The sequence below is a fragment of the Motacilla alba genome, chromosome 19 (assembly GCF_015832195.1).
Source record: "Motacilla alba alba isolate MOTALB_02 chromosome 19, Motacilla_alba_V1.0_pri, whole genome shotgun sequence".
Lineage (NCBI taxonomy): Eukaryota > Metazoa > Chordata > Aves > Passeriformes > Motacillidae > Motacilla > Motacilla alba.
Window position 1 is genome coordinate 2,121,482 of NC_052034.1, and position 19,184 is coordinate 2,140,665.

The 19,184-nt window shown below is 43.6% G+C and overlaps 1 protein-coding gene across 11 annotated transcripts in view; it reads left to right on the plus strand.

Moving 5' to 3' along the window:
- Nucleotides 1–19,184, plus strand: part of BCAS3 (BCAS3 microtubule associated cell migration factor) — a 297,010-nt gene that overhangs the window by 189,931 nt on the left and 87,895 nt on the right. The window contains exon 24 of one of the 11 annotated variants that reach the window (XM_038157811.1): nucleotides 6,541–6,698. The exons of the other annotated variants lie outside the window; for them this stretch is intronic. Within the exon in view, the coding sequence (XP_038013739.1) occupies nucleotides 6,541–6,545 (5 nt within the window). The 3' untranslated portion in view covers nucleotides 6,546–6,698. Of the gene's footprint in view, nucleotides 1–6,540; nucleotides 6,699–19,184 lie in introns of those variants that run through there. 11 annotated transcript variants of the gene reach the window in all.

Below are 19,184 nucleotides of genomic sequence, written 5' to 3' on the forward strand. Positions count from 1 at the left end.
AATGCAACAAGAAATGGAGGAAATTTAAATTTTTTCATGTGATTATGGAGGTCTGTGGGGAAGGGTGCTATTCTTGGGACATGTAAGGCAGCTTTGGGTTTTTAGTGCCTTTCTTTTCCAAACTTGGTGTCAGATGTTGTAACTTAATTTATTTTCCCATTAGCTTTTGCTAATGATACTAAAACTTCCTTTAAAAGCTTTCCTAATTAATGATCTTCTTGCTCCCAAACAAAAACTATATTGTCTTTGAGAAGTGCCTGAGTATTTTAAAAACAACAGGCTGTTGGTAGGTTTTATTGCCTCATGAATTTAGGGTCAACACACCTATTATTTGCCAGAGTTAATTTGTGCTGGGTTATTGACTGTCGGCTTGTTGGGGATATCTGACTCTTGTAAAAGTTACACTCATCTCAAATGGTTGTAATTTTATTCTTGGTGCTCTGGTGCCACAATATTTAGCTAATAAAAGGAGGGGAACAGTTGTACAAAGGCAGGTATTTAACTCCAGGCTCGTGAGAGCAAGGGCAGGAGGCTGTCATTACTCTTTGTATTCCTTCTCTCCAACACTGAATGGGTTTAATTTCCTTTTAGATAAGGAGAGGGGAAGAGACAACTTTGTTAAAATGGTAAGACATGTAAAAAAGTACATGATACTTAGTTTTAGGATTTGTAGGTTTTTAATCAGCCTCTTCAGGTGGCTCTGTCTGAGCTCAGGGCTTGTCCAAGGGGAGGTTTGGCCACTTGCAAAGGGCTCAGTGGCACTGAAATAACCAACTCCCTGCCAAAAAGATGGGAGAACTTAGTTTGATGTATGACTTGTGTGTCAAGGTGAAAATATCCCCCTTGGACACTCCAAACTGCAAGCACAGCAGATAGTAAAGCTGGCAGTTGGTTTAAAAATCCCCTAAGAAACCATCCCTTTTGTGTTTACGATTCAGAATTAAACTGGGGAATTGTTCCTCCTGGTTTTCCAAGTGTCTGCTTCCATCCCAAATCTGAGCCATACGTCCTTGTGGGGTGAAAACCAGAGTTTTCTGTAAGCCAGCCTTCAAATGCACAGTGCCAGGCCCAAAGTCTCTGCTGTGCCTTGCTCTCCAAACTGCAGTCAATAAAAAGATCCTCAGCAGAATCCAAATTAGCACCAGGAAGTCATGACCTGTAATGTGGGAGTTGGAAAATATCCATTTATTCTGCGGGGTGCACTGGGAAATCACATGTTCCTGGGTAGGAAATTCAGGAGTGCTGAGCTTGATCCTGTTATCCCAGTGTTTTCCTAATTCCTTTTTTTTTTTTTTTTATTTTAATGCCCAAATATGTTGCTATTCCTTTGCTTCATTCTGGGCTGACAGAAACAATTCAGAAATGTTCCTGAGCGTGCTGGATGTCTGCAGATGCAGGCTGCACCTGACAGGAGCTGGTTCTGAGACCCTTGGCACAGTCACTTCCTATGGAAAATTGGAGGGTTTTTCTGACCCCTAAGCCCAGCACTGCTGAACACCTTGCTTGATTTCCAGCAAGCTCTGGCTTTTAGCTCCCTGCAGTGAATATTTATTGCATAAAAAGGGGGAAGCATCTGAGACTGGTTTAAGTCAAGTCTAGGAGTTTCCCTGCCTGCCACAGCCACCCTGAGGAAGCACCTAAGGAGCTGAAGCATCTCTGCTTGTCTGACATCCACCTGATCTCTGCTATGGCTGCTTTATAAATAACCACCCCAATCCTTCCTGAATCATTTTTGCTAGTTTACAGTGTGTGCATAACTTTTAAAACTGGAAACCCAAAAGCTGGCTCTGTTTGTTTTCTCACAAACTTGTAGCCAGAGCAGTGAATTCATTGCTAAGCTCTTACTCAGTGGCTACTGGATTATAAATAACTCTTCACCTTGGCCCTGCTTCTCCAGCCATTACTCACTGTGAGTAGCCCTTACCAGCACGGAGTAGCAGAGAAGTAGATGATCCTGCTCTCATTACTCACAGTTTTAGCACCCTGGCACATCAGGAGGTCTGTTTTCAAGCAAGGAGCTTTCCTCAAGGAGTGCAAGTTTTCCTACCTGCTAAAACTACGCTTGCAGAAATTATCCCAAGGAATTAGTACTGAAAAGAAATCAAAACTTAAAGCAGGGAAAAGTGGGGAGAAACTCTAGCCTGGGGTATTTGGGAGGGCGAATGCCTAAAAGTGGTGCTGTGTTTTTCCTTGGGCTCTATCAGGAGTGAGGAGCTGAGGAGCAGCTCAGGAGCGCTGCTGGGAGAGGCATCACCTCACCCTCCTGCCTTCCCCTCACCATCACTCTGCTTGGCTTTCAAAGTGTAAATTAACTTAAAGGTTCAGAGCTTTTGGGAAAGATTCCAGACCTGAGGTCATCTTTCCTGGGTGGTTTATTGGCTGGCCTGTGTTTGCCCACATCTCTAGTGTTTGCCAGCCGAGGGAGTTTATGAAATTTTGATGCAGGAATTAGGTTGTTGCTCATCTTGTACCTTCTTGCTCATATTATTGACAGTACCACTGAACTGCTTGAGGCAGATAGTATCTCAGTGATCACTGTGCTATTTCAGCTCTCCACTGCTGACAACATCAGAAGTGTTTTAACAGGGTTTTAATGGGCAGCCTCTGCAGCTCCTTGGAGGGTTGCAAATAGCTGCTGTGAAAAACCTTTTCTGCAGCTCTGAGCTGACATGCCCTCCTTTCCTTCCCTCCCTTTCCCTTCCCTTCCCCATCCAGCTGCTGCCTGTCTCTGTGGCTGCAGCCCTGGTGACACCAGGCCCCGTGCAAGTCCCCGCATCTTTCAGGGGAGCTGAGAGGAGGAGCAGCACAGCTGTGAAACCTCTGGGCAGGGCAGGGAACCCCCACTGCCTCCTCAGCCCCTCCTCTGCAGCTCCCCCAAGCAGCAGCACACAGTCTGCACCACGCACAGCGCAGCTTCCCCCTCGTTTTGGTGCTCACAGCATGTTTCTCATGATACCCCAGAGCAAGATTTAACAGTTCTGAAGCAAACAACCTTTAATTTTTTAGCAGAAAACAGAATAGGATGGAATAAATCCCCCTTTTGCTCAGGACAAAGCCTTGGTTTGATGGCAGCAGTTTCTAGCTGAGTGGTTGCCTTGCTCTGCTTGTTACCAGAAATGAGGCTTGGAGAACAGCTTTCTTTGCACTATGGAAAAGCTTTCTCCTCCCTATTTTGCTTAATATAACTATAATGTGCCCTTTATCACACTTCAACTTGAGTAATCCCAGTTTGGAAATAGTGCAGAAATACCCATGGGAAAAAGCACGAGAAACATACATTATAAAAAACACACAGGCCAGGCTCAAAAGATCCACTGACATGTAAATTTAATTAAAAAATTATAGGTTTTCAATGAGGGCTTGTGTCTTCAATTTACCAGTTTCCATGACTTCTCCAGCAAAAGTGTTTCTTTTTTGCATTCTTGGTGGAAAACACGCTGAGGGCTATTACAGTCTCCAAGAAGAGTCTCTATTCTGTGTCACGGGGAAAAAATAAAATGACCCAAAATATGTACACTTGAAATAAGTAAGAAAAATATCCACTTTCCTGTTTTGTTTTATTTCTATCCTCTAACAAAAGTTAAACTTTCCAGTAACCAGCAGTGCATGAAAAAGCATGTCCTAACTGTGTGAATAAGCTTCCTTTTGATTGCATGTGCACATTTTAGGGTATTTTTGTTCTTTTCATGAGAGATGTGTGAGATTGGATAAAATAGAGGCGAGTGGGTGGGCAGAAGAAGAGCTGATGGCCAAAGGTAGAGGCTCATGATATAAAATGTCACTATTCAAAGAGGACTCTACCTTAAAGAAGGCAATCCCAAAGTTTTATTATTGAAAATCATTAATTTCTTCACCAGCTGCATGTTTAAGGGAAGAAATCCCAGCAAGGGAACCCCACCTTCCTTGGTGTGATGTCCCAGGACAAGGGGTGTCCAAAACCCAGAGATTCTCCTCAATGTCCTCAGCCTCTGAGGGAAAATGAAACTTCAGTCTCTTGGCTGCTAAAACTTACAAGGAAAAGCCAAAGGTCTGTGGAAGTCAGCAGGATTAAACGCTTTTCTTAACTCTATTCTTCCATCCACTCATCTCTAGCAAAGCCCTGTGCAGGCTGAACCTCTCAAATATCAGGGTGTATAAAAGCTACTTCTGCTTAATACCCATTATTTCAGTTTGTCATGCAGTAAAGGCAGTGGCTTTTGTGGTGCTTTCAGTCCAAAGCAGCTGCTCAAAGGACCAAATCTTTAGGTTAAGAGAGAGGAAAACACCCCTTGTCTGTGGAATTTCAGCCCCTCAGTTAAGAAATGGAGATGTTCAGAGCAGAGCTGTGACTTTCACACTTTCTGCCTCCAAGCTTGTGGGTTCTGCTGCAAGTTGCAGCACTGAAAGCCACTGTGGTTTTTGTTTCTCTAACTTAATTAATAAAAACAATTCATCAGTAGCCGATGCCTTTCAGAGTGGTTTTTCCCTGAGTCAGCTTACTGTGGAAGAGGTTCATTATAAATTACAAAGAGCAAAACAAAAAGAAATAGGCAGAGTAAAGCTTTGGACGTGGTGGGCTTCTCTTAGCTGAGTTTATTTGAGGGAACCTGTAGCCAAAATGCTGCATTCTCATTTATATACATTGTTCCATGTCTAAAATGAAAAAAAAAAAAGAGTTGCAATGAGCAAGAGCAGAAGGGACTAAGGGAAGGAAAGGAGCCAGAGCTGCTTTAGACTTATTTTTATGCAGATTGTTTGTCACCTGTGCTGGTTCAGTGGCTGCTTTGAAGTTAGTCTGGCATTAGTGTTGTGCCTTAGGCAAGGTTGTTTGCTGCCTCTCTGTCCATGTTATTTCACTTGCTTTTATGTTCACTTCTATCTCATAGGTTTGCTCTGCCAATTTGGATGTAATTGTATGAAACTTGGCTTTTGGTTTTGTGCTGTAGCCTTTGCTCACACCAGCCATCCTTTACCCTGCAGAAAGACACTCGGTGAATGAAAGGCATTGGCTTGGCCGGGTCATTCCTGAATTTCCCATAAAACAAAAATGGAATATTTCTAATCTTGTTTCTTAACACATTCTAAACATATCAAAACCAATTAGAAGTCAGAGGGTCAGAGACACGTTCATTCAGAAGGGGGACTCTGATGTAATTATGCCTCTGATTGTTGGATTCCATGGTCCTAGAGGTCTTTCCCAACCTAAATGATCCCAAGGCTCATCTGGATGCACAAAGTGATTCCAGAGGATGTGTGAGGATCTGCCTGTCCCGTAGGTTTGGTCTGTGCAGGATAATACAGAGATTTAAGGGATGAATTCATCACTGCAGTTGTCTCTTGAACATCGTGGAACAGAAAGCAGCCTGCAGTTGCACAGGTTATGTCTCTGCTTGGATCCTCCCTGTCTGCTTTCCTTTATTCCCAAATGTGGTTTTATCCCACCTGTCTGGGGACAGGCAAGGTGCTGCATAGCCAAAGGGCACGTCCTTGCTTCAGGGTTGAAGAGTTCCCTTAAAAACAGACCCCGTGTGTAACTCTGGCTTCAATCACCCAAAATAATGGCTGAAATTTCCTTATGTTGCCCATGGAGAAAATGTAAACTACGAATTTTTTAAAAAAAAAGGGAAAAAAATGTCTCTTGTGCTTCCCTGAGGTTCCCAGGTCCAGGGCACAGCAGCCATCACCCCAGGTGCCCAGGCCAAGACCACAGTGACAGCCTGAGACTCTGGGTCATGCTTTGTGACATCCATTTGTGTTTCTGGCCAGATTCTGAAGGGTATTAAATGTATAAAATGTGTCTGTTTCAGTGATGTATTTGAATCTCCAGGTCACACTGTTAAGTGTTTTCATGATGATGTGCTTAGGTAGGAACAAATTGAGCTTGTAGGGAAGTTTAGGGAAGATAAAATTTAGGATGCCTTGAGCTTCTTCAGATGGATTTGGCAGCAGGGGGAGGCAGGACTGGAGTGGGGCTTTCCTTACCAGTTGTTTTTTTCTGCAACATGGGCCAGGCAGGTGTAAAAGAGAGATGTCAGTGAGCAGCTGATGGCTTTGGCAGAGGTGAGGGTGTCCCTGCTTGTGGCTGTGACCATCCCAAACCTCTGCCATGGCTCTGTGTTCTCCCGTGCCAGAGATGAGGCAGCTCATCCTGCAGACATTTCCAGTCACATGCTGCTGAGCGTTTTAGGCAAATTTTGTTTAAGCAGCTGTTTAAGGATGACAACTATCAAAGCTCAGTTTTGTTCCTGGAGCTCTCAGAATATTCCTCACGGGTTCCTGGGGCTGAAAGCAGTCATGTGTGGCAAAGCCACGCTGCCAGGCTCTTGTGCTCTGGAATTCAGAGGGAAATGAGGATCCTGTCCCTTCGTTCACTGCCATTGCTGCCCCTTCCTTTATTCCCGTGCACTGAGGTCTCGCAGTCGTGGAGCTGGGCAGCTCCTTTCTAAAATACAATATTCACCCCGTGCCACTTCTGAGCCTGCATCCTCAGTGTCAGAATTGATTCAGTTGGTGCTGCTGCACTTTTAATGTTCCCTTTTATGTTCATGTTTGTTCCAACAGAGTGACCACTAGCACAGACGACTTGAACTTGTATCACCCGCAAACTGACAACGCTGGAGCCACCAGTTTGTCATTATCCCTCCTAGTGTATCTGATTTAATTTTGCAACACTGGATTAATTCTTAAAATTGCAGTGCTTTTTGCTCGTTAATGGTCAGTAAATGATTCGGGGTGGGGGGGGGAGGGTTGGTGGGGGAATGGAATTCATCAGTTTTGCAGTCGTTTTAATTCTTCTCGTTTTAAGTTGTTCTATAAATATGTCTTTATGGATGTAGTTTTACTAGCTTAAAAACATCTAATTGAAAACAGTTGCTTAAATCTCTTTGGATCAAGGAGGCAGTAATAAGCAAAGAGGGTATCTTATCCCTGCAATCCAGAAACGCTTAGTGACTGGTATACTCAGTGCATGTGTAATCAGCTTCTTGTTTCATCTAAAAACCTTAGCTCTTTTGGTGTGATTTAGTACTTCCCCAGCAGCATGGTTTCCCTTGTCTGTAAGATTATCAACGAGTGAAACAAAATATATAAACCAAAAATGGCCTAAGAGGCAGAAGTGTTTCGAGGCCTCTGTGGTTCATTCGTGCCCTCTCGTCCTGGGGCTGGCGTGTTGCAGCACATCCCGGCCTTGATTTGAGTCTTGGAAATTAACATTTTGCTGTACATTATGTAATGTTATTCTTATCACTTAACCTTTGCATCGGGCAGGACTGATCTCTGCTATTTTGTAATGCCCCCCAGCAGATGAAGCCTCTCTTAGAGGAGATCAGCCTGGGCATTTGCTGCTGCTCGGGAGTCCCAAACCACGGAGCTGCAGGGATGAGAGCTGGGATGTACCTCTGCTTCCTGAGTTCTGTGGGACTGCCTTTGGCAAAGGGGTTATTGCTGAGATTTGGGGTTGGGACCTTGTCTGCTGTTTGTTTAATGTCAGAAATGTGGGTCCTTTCTGGCTGATGAGATGTAATGACTGCAGATCCCTGTGCACAGAGGGGGGATGCTTGGATGATGTGAATGCTCTAAATTATGTTGTTAATATATTTAAACAAAATCACTGATGACCACTCTGGCTGCTGGCCTGTTTTTTCAAGGCTCCTACCTGCGTCCCTCTGGTTTGAAATGTGGTCCCATTTTCCAGAGGGATCCTCAGAAAGTGCCCCAGCAAACCTCAGAAGCCTGTAAATGATCCCTGGCTCGTTTCCAGGTGGGGAAGCCAGGGAAAGAAAGCCAGTCTGTGCTGGGGGAGAGGGAAGGAGAAACCACAAGTGTTTCTTCATGCAAGTGGGAAGTAAAACAGGTTAAATAATGTGAGATTTAGGGATCTTTTTGTTTTAAACATCTGTGTTATTCATCTGAATTGGACTGTCCACATGGTTCATTGTAATGTCTCATTAGGAGTTGTAATCAATGGAAGTGGTAATTTCATAAATTGCAAGCCCACATGTAATAAGATTTCGTGTATCATAGGCAAACTGAGCCATTGGCTTTACTCAGAAAGTTGTGTCATTTTCCTTTTTTATTTATTTTCTTTTGAAATGTCAAATAATTGCACACAAATTCATCAGTCTGAAGGATTCAAGATCAGCAGTGTGGCAGCACCACAGCACTAAGGAGCACACACTTGTGCAGCATCTGATTCTTTGTCCAGGGTTAAAACTCAGAGTTCAACCCCTGAAAATTCTTTTTCCAAGTCTTTGTGATAAGCAAGCAGCACTTCACACAAGGCCTTTGTTGGAAATCACCCGTGGTTTGGGGCTTTAAGAAATGCCTAAGTGTGTTCTGCCCATCTAAAAGCCATCCATTACAAAAAATAATCAGACATCCTTTTTTTTTTTTTCTTGTACATTTGTGTCATTCTGCGAATCAGAAGCATTTTGTGTGCTAAGGGCAATGTGCTTTGCTTTTGGAATTCCTGAGTTTCACTAAAACCCTGGGGCATAGTTTGTTCAGGAGACCTGAGGTGACCTGTAAATGGGAGCTGCTGTGTCCCTTTGCTGCTTAGCAAGATCATTTTAAAGGGAGAGTGAAATGCAGTGTCCAGACATAATGTGATAACATCATAACCCAAAGAGAAAAGCAGTATTTTTATATTAGCTGACCCACTGGAAGCACATTCCTCCAAGATGGACAGTTTCCTCATTTGTAAATGACAAATCTCAGGTGGAGAAAAAAATGAGTGACTTTCCTGAACCCAAAGATCCTTCTGCAGGCAGGACTGGGGCTGAAGAGTTCCTGTGGAGGTTTGGAGTCTGTGTTGCAGCTTTGGATGCTGAGCTCTGCAGGCAGGGAAGGGTGTAGGAGAAAGGAATATCTGCTTTGGTTATAGGATAATGTGCTGGCCTGTTTGGGAACCAGCCTTTCCATTCTTCCAGACTTAAAACCTTCATTTTTCCCTGCCATCCCAGTGACCAACTGTCTGTAAACACACTGACAGTCTAACAAATAATGAGGAGGGACCTGCTGATTGTCCTCATTTCCCGTGGAAAGCAGGAAATGTTGTGTTTGAGCTCCTGAGCTGCTGTCCTACAGTTTAATTCACCTGAAAATTAATTAAGACTCTTTTATTGCTGTTGTCTTGGAGTTGGATTAGTTTCTAAACTCTAAATACTTGAGCTTCCCTCAGGAGAAGGGTGGATCTCTGTCTCCCTGTGGATGGGATGTGGAGAGAACCCCCTGCATCCCAAAATTCTTCCCATCCGGGGCAGCACGTCCCATTCTGAGGTGCAAAACAAAGTTGTTGGGAATTTGTGGGGTTTGCTTCCATCTGACAGCGTTTCCAGATGGAAAGGAGCAACTGAACGGGGCCATTTCCATTCACCTCCCTGGCTCTGGGGCTGGGGAGGGGGCTTGGCCACTCTGTTTTCATAGCCTGAGCACAGATGTTATTTCACTGCTCTATCTGGAAGCTTCTCCTCCTCCCCCAGTCCTGCTGTAGGTGCTTGTCTTTTGAACCAAGACAAATTCCAGTGGAAGTGTTAGAAAGTTCAGTTCCATTTCCAGGGGTTTTTAATGATTCCTCCCTTTTCTTGCACGGTGGGTTAGGAACGTGTTAAAGCTGGTGGTAAAGTAATTTATGAAGGGCAGCTGGAGTTCAAAAGGTTCAAATATACAAGTTCAGTTCCAGCATCGTTTGGATCTTCACACCTCAGTGTCCCAACAGAGAAACTGGATACTGAGTTTTTACAGGTTTTACTGTAAAAACTGAGCCCTCCAGAACTTTTAGTAACTAATGGATTTTGCAGGAGTGACTTGACTAGCCTGCATGTCCATTAGCTGCTTTGCTTTGATGTCTTTGCTGGAAACCTAAATGGCTTTTACTTGCACTTCTCTTTTTTTTTACCAGTTCTATGTTTGCAGGAGATGTCTTTTGTATCACAGTAGCCGGCAGGGAAAAAAGTGATGTCCTGAAAAATTGGAGGAGCATTTAATCACAGAATATCCTAACTAGAATTTAAACTGTGTGTTCTCAAGAAAGTTTCCATCTGCAGCTCACCAATCCCAAGCTGACTACATGCAGTTTTAATCTTCTGATTCTTCAATTCATTCTTTTCTGGGTGGCTTTGGGAGTGTTAAAATTGAATCCTCAGGAGCTACATTGCATTGAATCTGCATTTCTCTCTTTTCCTTGCTTGTCCTACTTTATTACTGGCAATGGGGTTTGAAATATCCTGAAAAATCTGTGTTTTCTAATATGGGGATGGTTGATAAAAATACCTTTCTACCTCGTGAGAAGTTTAAGAAAGTTTCCTCTTGTATGTATTGAGCTGCCAGGCACTTGGCATCATTAATTTCATGTAATGTACTGTTGCTATTAGAGGTGCACACCTTTGATGGGCAGCTCTTCAAAATATCCTACTGATTTAAAAGAACTTTTCCTCATTATGTTCTTCGTGTGCCCCTTACACTGAGTTTGCCTATTTTCCATCACCAGTCACAGTTCACTCTGTACACTAATATTAGGAGCAAACTTAACTCTGTGTTGCAAAATAATGCAGAATAAAGGAAAAACCTAGAAAAATTCTGATTTTCAGGGATATGTGGCATTTCTGGCTATATTACACATGGAAAAAGTGGCTGGCACGAGAGCAGAGGAATGATCAAACCACTTCCAGTTGGAGGAGGGGGCATGGGATGGGCTGGGGGAGTTCCTCCCTGTCAGACAAGTACTCAGGAGGAAGGAGGTGTTGGAGCTGGTGTGGTTCCCCACACAAGGGTTTTATTTTGTGGTGGAAAATCTAATCTTTCCGAGACCATTTCTCTGGGGTCTCAGTCTGAAGTCTGCTTTATATTGGGAGATTGGCATGAAATCCACAGCACTTAAGAGGATAAAGGCCTTTGTCTCCAAAATGTACATTTTTTTTGGAACTGTAAAGGCAGTGGAACAAGAAATGGTTTTAAGTATATGATGTTAAGATTCAACCTTGTAATCCTTTCTCTAGTAAAAAAATGTTACAGATCAATTTTATCAATTCCTGTATTTTTTCCATGTGTTTGAGAGCATTCACTTAAAAAAAAAAAGAAAGAAAAAAAAGAAAAAAAAGAAAGAAGGAACCTCCCACATTTAACTAAAAATTGAAGAATTAAAAAAGTTAATTACAACCTATAAGGACCTAATGTCACTAACCAGAGTGGCATTTCTGGTTCCTCTGTAGGCACCATGTAGTTTCTGGGAGAAGCATGGCAGACTTTAAAAGTAAATTCAATCAAATACCATTTCTCTTATTGCCTTTCTTATTTGTATGGTCACTTTAAAGGACCCCAAAGCCTGTTTGTGCGTGAGGACATTGGGCAGCTCCTCAGCTTCAAGGTGAATTAAATCATATTTTGAGAATTGTTGCGCTGTAAACAACCTGCAGCGTTTGGAGCCCTCCTCTGCTTCCTTGAAATATCCCAGGAATATCAGAAATAGAAGAAATCCCGGGAAGAAAGCAGGGCAGGCTGAGGAGGGAAGAGCTGAGAGTGAGGAGGAGGAGGGAGGAGATGGATCCCTCTGGGTGGGTGTGTTCAGTCTCAGTCTGCAGGCAAAGGGGCAAAAGGGACAAAACAAGAGGAGGAGTTTGAAAGGAATAAAAGGAGACTTATTCATAAGGACATTAGAAATGATCTCAGATAAATAGATGGAAACAAGAGCAGACCCCTGACTAATGTCAGTTCTTGTGGCACCACTGACTTAAATCAGTTTACACGAGCCCAGGCTGGGGGCAGACTGGCTCAGATAAAGTTTTTAATCTGAACTTCCAACTTCCTTGCTTAGTATACTTAAATTTTATGTTTCCAACTTCATAGCTTACTGTGCAACAAAAATAGGATTGCCACAGGTGCTGACATGGAGAGAAAAGTGATAAAATAGGTCAGATGTCTGATGAGCTTTGATGTCAAACTGGAAGAGCCTGGGCTGGATGGGATTTTGGAAGAATTCTTGGTCCTGGCACAGGGTGCCCAGAGCAGCTGGGGCTGCCCTGGATCCCTGGCAGTGTCCAAGGCCAGGCTGGACGGGGCTGGGAGCAGCCTGGGACAGTGGAAGGTGTCCCTGCCATGGCAGGGGTGGCACTGGGTGAGCTTTAGGGTCCCTTCCAACCCATATTATTCTGGGCTTCTCTGTTGCTATTTTCCAAAAAGCCACTCTCATGGCTTCCCAAGAAGAACCACAGCCTGTGACATTTTACAAGTGAGTTTTCTCCCAGAATTCCTCTCTCACACACACACACACACACAAGTATTTCTTCTGTTTGCACTCAGCTCTGGGGAAGGCAGCAGCAGCTTTGTGCCTGGCCCTTGTGCTTTGTGCAGCTCAGGTCCTTGACCAAGAAACACAATTGAGAATTTTCTCTTCTTAAATGCCTCATTTTGACGCTTGGTTTGTTGGCCACTCTTTCGGTTCCATTCAGATGTCAAATTTAGAGCAAAGCCTGGGCAGTGTGGGATGCATTTTTGGTCAGGGAGCAGCAAAGGGCTTTGGCCATCCCTCCTGCAGCACTTTTAAGGCACCTCCTGGAGTCAGGCTGGAGTGCTTTTAAAGTGAGCCAGCATCACTTGGATGTGGCTGAGGTGCAGCAATTTGGGAATTGCTCCCAGCTGGTGGAGAAATGATTTCCAAGCAAGCTGGGTGGCTCTTTAACCACTCTTCCCAGTAGAAATAAGTAAAAATATATAGAAATTGTTGCTTTGACAAATAATCCAACGAGCCACTCAACTTGCTTTATGTATTGAATATAGTTGCTTGACAGTTATTATTATTTTCTAATGATATTAAGTTATAAATTATTAACAAGTGTTTAATTTCAGTCCAAACAGACCCAACAAAAGGGATTTGTGCAGTTATGAATTGCAGCAAAATACAAAATTGTTGAGCTTTTAGTAAACGCAAACTTGGAGACCCTGGTTATTTCTCCCTCTTTCAACAGCCAGTCATGAAACTTTCTTGCCCTTTTCACCTTTAAACTTCATTTGAACTTGGAAAGAAGACTTGTGAATTGTGGAGGGGGGAGGAAAAAAAAAAAAAAAAGAAAGAAAAGAAGAAGGGTGGGGGCTGGGGGGAGAGAAGCTCTGATTCTGTGTTACCGTAACAGTAATTCTGGCAAAATAATCCTCCTCTTGTGCATGAGTGTCTGCTACTGCTGCAGGGTAATCAGCTCACATGACATGCCTGGAGGCTAATGCTGGCCTGGGCTTTCTTTCTTTCTTTCTATTTTTTTTTCTGAAAGTCCATATTTAAACAAAGGCTGATTATCCAAACAAGAATTTGGACTGCATCAGCTGGACCAGTTAAATTATAGTTAGTAAAACTTGGCACCTCCAGAGCGTGGAATGTTACAATTACAGCTGGATCCTCGTTTGGTAGGAGCCCTACAAAGTAATAAAAGTGGAGATTTTTATCTTTGCAGGACATAGCTTAACTCTTTGAATGCAGAGGACTGAGGGCCAGAAATTACAGTCAGTGCTCAGACACAGAGCTGCTGGCCAGGAAATGGGATGAGCAGTTGTGTCCATGCTCCTGTGCCCGTGCCAGCACAGGGTGGATGCTGTGGCACTTGGAGTGATGCTCATTATCCAGGATTCCTCTGAGATAAGGAGCAAGAACACCAGCAGCAGCTTGTTGTTCAAGTGCCTTGTCTTCCTGTTGTCTTTTTGACAGTGTTGTTGTGGTTTTATTTGAATTTCTCGTCTTTTTTTTGTGTGTGTTTCCTGTTGCTGTGAAAGGGGTTTGTGTCCTTGAAGGATCTGGGTGATCCCTGGAATTGCTGTGATTTTCATCCCTCTGGAAAACTGTCTTCAATACTGGCCTGAAATCCTCGTGGAGCTGCTCCAGGGTGGGCAGGAGGCAGAGGGTGAGAGGCAGAAGTTGGGTTTTGTTTTAGCGAACTGCTGTTGACCATTGCAGACTTGTTTTCCCTCCTTTCCTACGGGGAGGGCTTGGCTTTGATTAGTCACTTGCAGAGCTGAACTTTGGCTTTCTGGTTGTGTAATAAATAGCTCTGGTTGCCAGTCAGAAAATGAAAGTTCTTCTCCTAAAATTAAACCAAGAGCCCGTATCATTAGCCTAGAACAAATCAATGCCTTTGCATTAATTCCCATGGAGTGGGGCCAGTTGACAGCTTTCCCTGATGGAGCTCTGTGCATGGGTTCATCTCAGCTTCTTTTTTAAGGAAGTGTCTGTTGTTTGCATTTTCTGAAAACCTCAGTGAGGAATAAGGACTGAAATTCAAGCAATCAGGACTATGCAGAGTGTTTGCACGAGCCCACCTGCTCGGTAATGTTTAGCAGGCTGTACCTGGAGTTTTATCTTTGGTCTTCTTCACACAGGAGAAAAGTTCCCGTTTATTAAAGCGTGGAGAGGTTGATTTCCTTTCTCGTGGCAGTTTTACCGTGTCCCAGTGTCCTTTTGTCAGGAATAAATAATATGGATAGCATGCTTGCTGCAGCCATGATGCAGGGTTTCTCTCAATGGAAGGACACGGCTTTTCTTGCCTTGAATACCAAGAAGTTAAAGATTTTTCATCAAGATAAACGTGCAGATCCATAAGGTACAGCTCGCTCTGGGAGGAATGATACCAACTGGAAGTAAGAAAGACCTAAGGAGAAATTGCTGGTTAATGTTTACTCTTTAATTACAGTTTTAATGGAGTGGCTTTACAACGTGACCTTCCCAGTGGTGGCTGCTTTAGAAGGGGGGATTTGGCACCGTGGGCTCCGGGAGCTCTTGGATCCAACACTCAGCATTTCCCATGCTCATGGCTCAAGGGAGAACTTCTCCCCCAGGAACCAGGACATTGGGCAACTTTGGGCCACTTCCCATGAAACTCCTGACTTTCTGCTGGGGGCCATGGGGCCTGCAGGAGGAGGAACCTAAACCTGCAGTCTGAGGGCGAATATTTGGACTTCTTTGAGGTTTCCTGCTGTGTGCCTTGGAAGCCATCAAGAGTTTCTTTCCCAGTTTTGGGGAGGAATTTGGTTCTTGCTCTGTGTTCCCAGTCCTTTGCTCTCTGCTGAGTTCTCAGCCAGCCCTGAGGAGCAGCAGGGATGCCCCCATGAGTCTTTTCCATGACAATATTTCATTTCAAGCACCAGCATTTGCTTTCTGGCTAGAAGAAATCCTCTGTTTATTCCATCTGCTCTCCTTGCTTGCTGTCTGTGTTGAACAGACTCATCTTGAGCCGCAGTGAGATGGATGAAGTGGTGCTTTGCTGGCTGAAGGAACCCAGGTTTCCAACCTGGATCCATCCATCAAGGAAATATCCTTGGATTTAAACAGAAAAGGAATCCACAGGGCAGATTGGCATTGATCAGAGAGGTGCTGACAGAGGGAATCTCAGATTTTAGACTCTCTTCAGACAGTTGGGATACACTTCCAGCTGCCAAGGAGGAATCAGCAGGAATGATCCATGGATAAATGTGAGCAATGAGCTCTGTGTGCAGGACACAGCTTCAGGCCAGCAGCTTTGCTCTTCAAATATTTCCTGTAATGCTAATTAGGAAACAATCTTGGATTTTAGGTAGCAAATACTGTATTCAGAAATTATTCTCAGTCTTGATTTTTCTCATCTGTGGCCTTAATTCATCTCCTCTTTCTCCCTCCTCCTCTGTTTGGCAGATTTACTCCTGGATCAGTGAGGGAGGCAAGGAGAGGAAGCAGGGCAGGACTTGGGTGCCATTCCAGGGCTCTCTTGGAATTGCAGTTCTCACCCTTTTTATTTCAGGGACTTATTTTGAATTAATATTCACCTTAACCCTAAACCAGTTCAGATTAAATCACAGAGGAAAAAAAGAAGAAAGTTCACGGTGAAGGAGTCAAAGTGAGAAGGGTCCTCAGTAAAGTTTCACCAGGCAGTCAGAGCTGTGCTTGGGAAAGAAAATGTATTTCTCATTGTGCATGAGTTGTATTCAAAATGCCCACTGTGTTAGGAAACAGAAAGAAAAGATTTTGAACTGTTTGCTCACTGAAATTGTTGCTACAGGAGCCACTCTTGATGCTCCAGATGCATTATAACAAGCAAAGCTTGTTTATTCCTAATTAATATTAGATGTAAAATGTTTTCCATGCAAGCACAAAAAAACAGTTCAAAATCTGCATTTTTATCTGTGTTTTGATTTCTCAGGACTGATGGAACACACAAATATATTTGTAGCCTTCTGAGGGTAGCAGGGATGCAAATGGTTTGGGACTTGTTTAAATCAGATTTCTCAGTACAGTCGGAGCTCTTGGTGAATAGAACAGGAGCCAAATTTGTTGGTTCTTGTGGGTTGGTTGTTTGTTGTTTAAAGCTTAATTAAAGTAACTTTTGCTTAAAAAGGAGGAGGAAAACTCAAATTAAATGTAGATGTCTGTGATAACTCTGTAATGCAGCTTTTTTCTCACAAATTGCGCTTGGAATGGGGGTTTAGATAGATGGCCATAGCTGAAAATAATAATAAGGAAATTCTATTTATGCCACAAGTTAAGAATTCCCATCACCAGCAAATCCTAATTTACTACTTCATCTGATTTCTGATGGGAAAAATCTAATTGCTTTTGTACTGGAAATAAAGTTGATTGAACTCTGAGTTTTTCCAGTGCCTCCAAAGGTTATTTCCCAAGCAGTGTTCTTTTACAAACTGCAGTGGTTTTTAATTTATCTGCTTTTTTCAGCAGATGAACATTCACTATTATTATATGTAGGGGAAGGGAGACTCTTAATTCTGATCTCTGTTAATGCATTGGTAGGTGGGACATTATTTGACTCCCAGAACTTCCCATGAAATCTCCTTTTAGAGATGTGATGGCAGAAACTCCCTAGAGATAAAGCTGTGTGATATAGGGAGCAGCTAAATATAATTTTTGTGGGTTTCTTGGTTTCATATCGAGCTCTGCAATTTCTTTCTAGAAGGAAACACTTGAGGACTCCTGCTGCCTATAGGAACTGTTCAATCAGTGTTAACAGGCAGCTTGTCAGGAGCACAATCCTTGGAAATACTTACTCTGGAGGTCCCTGGGCTTTAAATTGCAAATGTCAGTCATGAAAACAAAGATTTATTTGTGTTTTTTAATTTTGTAAAGAATCATAGAATGTCTATTTCGTTTAGAAAGCTAAAAATAAAAAAAAAAAATTGCTTTTGCCTTTTGTTCCCACAGAATCAGAAACAATTTACTCGCATTTGTTCCTTTCAGTAATTTCTGTTGATGTAATAATTTCTGAGTAGTACCTGCTGGTGAGAGGAGAACTGATCACAGGCCAGCAGCTTTATCACCCACCACAGTCTGCCTTGACAAACTGTTGAACATGATCAGTAAAACCCAGCTTTTCTTGTGACATATCCAGCTCTCTCTGGTTTTGGCAAATCCCAAACTATTTGGAGCCTTGTTCTGCTGCAGGAAAGTTTTGCTCTGTAGCAAGCCCAGGGAGAAAGGCTCAGAGCAAGGGTGGTGGTATCCCTCAAACTGCCATCAAACCTTCCAGACCTCAAAGATTTCTACCAAAAGCTGCACTTGAAAGCTTAGGTGGCTTTTCCTTCTCACACAACTCGCTTTCCCATCACTGTGGCAAATTCCACGGAGTCCTTTCCCCCAGCAGGGATGGATCTGCCCCTGGAAAGGATTGCCATGAGGAATGCTGCTGGGTTTTGTAGGCATCAGCACTGGAAGGAGCACGTTGCTGAGAATGACTCAGAAGTGCCCCAATGGCTTTGGTTGGGTTTGCTTTACATGTGGAGGAATTACTTAATTGGCAGCGTTACGTAACTGGAGAAACCAGTTGTTTTTGTAATTGTGGGGATGTTTGTGTCTGCCAAGAGACTTCCAATGCAGCAGGTTTAAATTGATCCAATTAGTAACGAAATTGGGGTAATTAACCTATCAGTTAATGAAATGTGTGCACGCACGCTGCCCTCAGTCCCTGCTTTGGGGTTGGGTTCTTGTCATTACCCTGCTACAGAGAGCAGATTTAGCTCCAAATAATCTACATTCAAAGCATTTAGAACAACAGAATAATTTCAATTGGAAAATACCTCCAAGATCGTGGAGTTCAAGCACTCCCCAGCACTGCCAAGGCCACCACTAACCCATGTCCCCAAGTGCCACATTCACAAGGTATTCAAATCCCTCCAGGGGTGGGGACTCCACCACTGCCATGGGCAGCTGTGCCAGGGCTGGACAAGCCTCAGTGTGGAAGAATTTTCCCAAATATCCAACCTAATCCTCCCCTGGTGCAACTTGAGGCCATTTCCTCTCATCCCATTGCTTGTTCCCGGGGAGGTGAACCCCACCTTGCTCCAAACCTCCTTACACTGAGCTGGAGAGTGAAAGGGTCCCCCCGAGCATCCTTTTCTCCAGGCTGAGCCCCCCCAGCTCCTTCAGCCTCTCCTGGTGCTCCAGCCCCTTCCCCAGCTCCGTTCCCCTCTGGGATGAGCCTCTCAGTGCCAGGTGATGGGCTGGGATCTCCTCTTGGGGAGAACTTTGCTGATTCCATGGCTCTGCACCCCTGAGGTCGTGTGCAGTTGCATTTTTGGAGGGATGATCCCCCAGGGAGGGACAGTTCCCATCACAGAGCCCAAAGATTAACTGGTACTTGGAACAAATCAGCTATTTTTGATAACAGGGACTGTGATAAACACTGGCCAGGGTTCCCCACAGTGTGTCTTGTTCAGTGCTCAGGGAATAATTCAGGAATCACCCAAGGCTCAGTGCAGAACTCACAGAAGGCTCCTGCAGGACAAGGAGCTCTCTGGACCAACTCCTGTGTGCAGCACTATGGAAAATTTTACTCAGCAGTTGCCTTCCCTTGAAGTTGATTAATACAAGATTTCAGTGTTCCCAGTCCATTAATCTTCACAAGCACATCTGCATACTGAAAAAATGTTTTTAAAAACAACATTAAAAAAAAAAAAAGAAATTACAGGCACTGATAATTTTGAAGATAAAAAGAACTTAAAAGAGTGACAATAAACTGCAGCTCGCTTGCATGATGTGAATCCTAACCCAATGTGAGAGAGGGGCTTTGTCATTTCAAATATTTTAATTGAATAAGAGGAAAACATTGAAAAGTAGTTGTTCTCCAGGCACTGGATGCAATTCCCACTGCAAAATACTCTGGCCTGTGTTGCATCAAGTAATAGTATCTTGCAAGTCAAAGAGGTATTAGGGAAGTGTTAGAGACATCACAGGAGGAGCTGGAGGT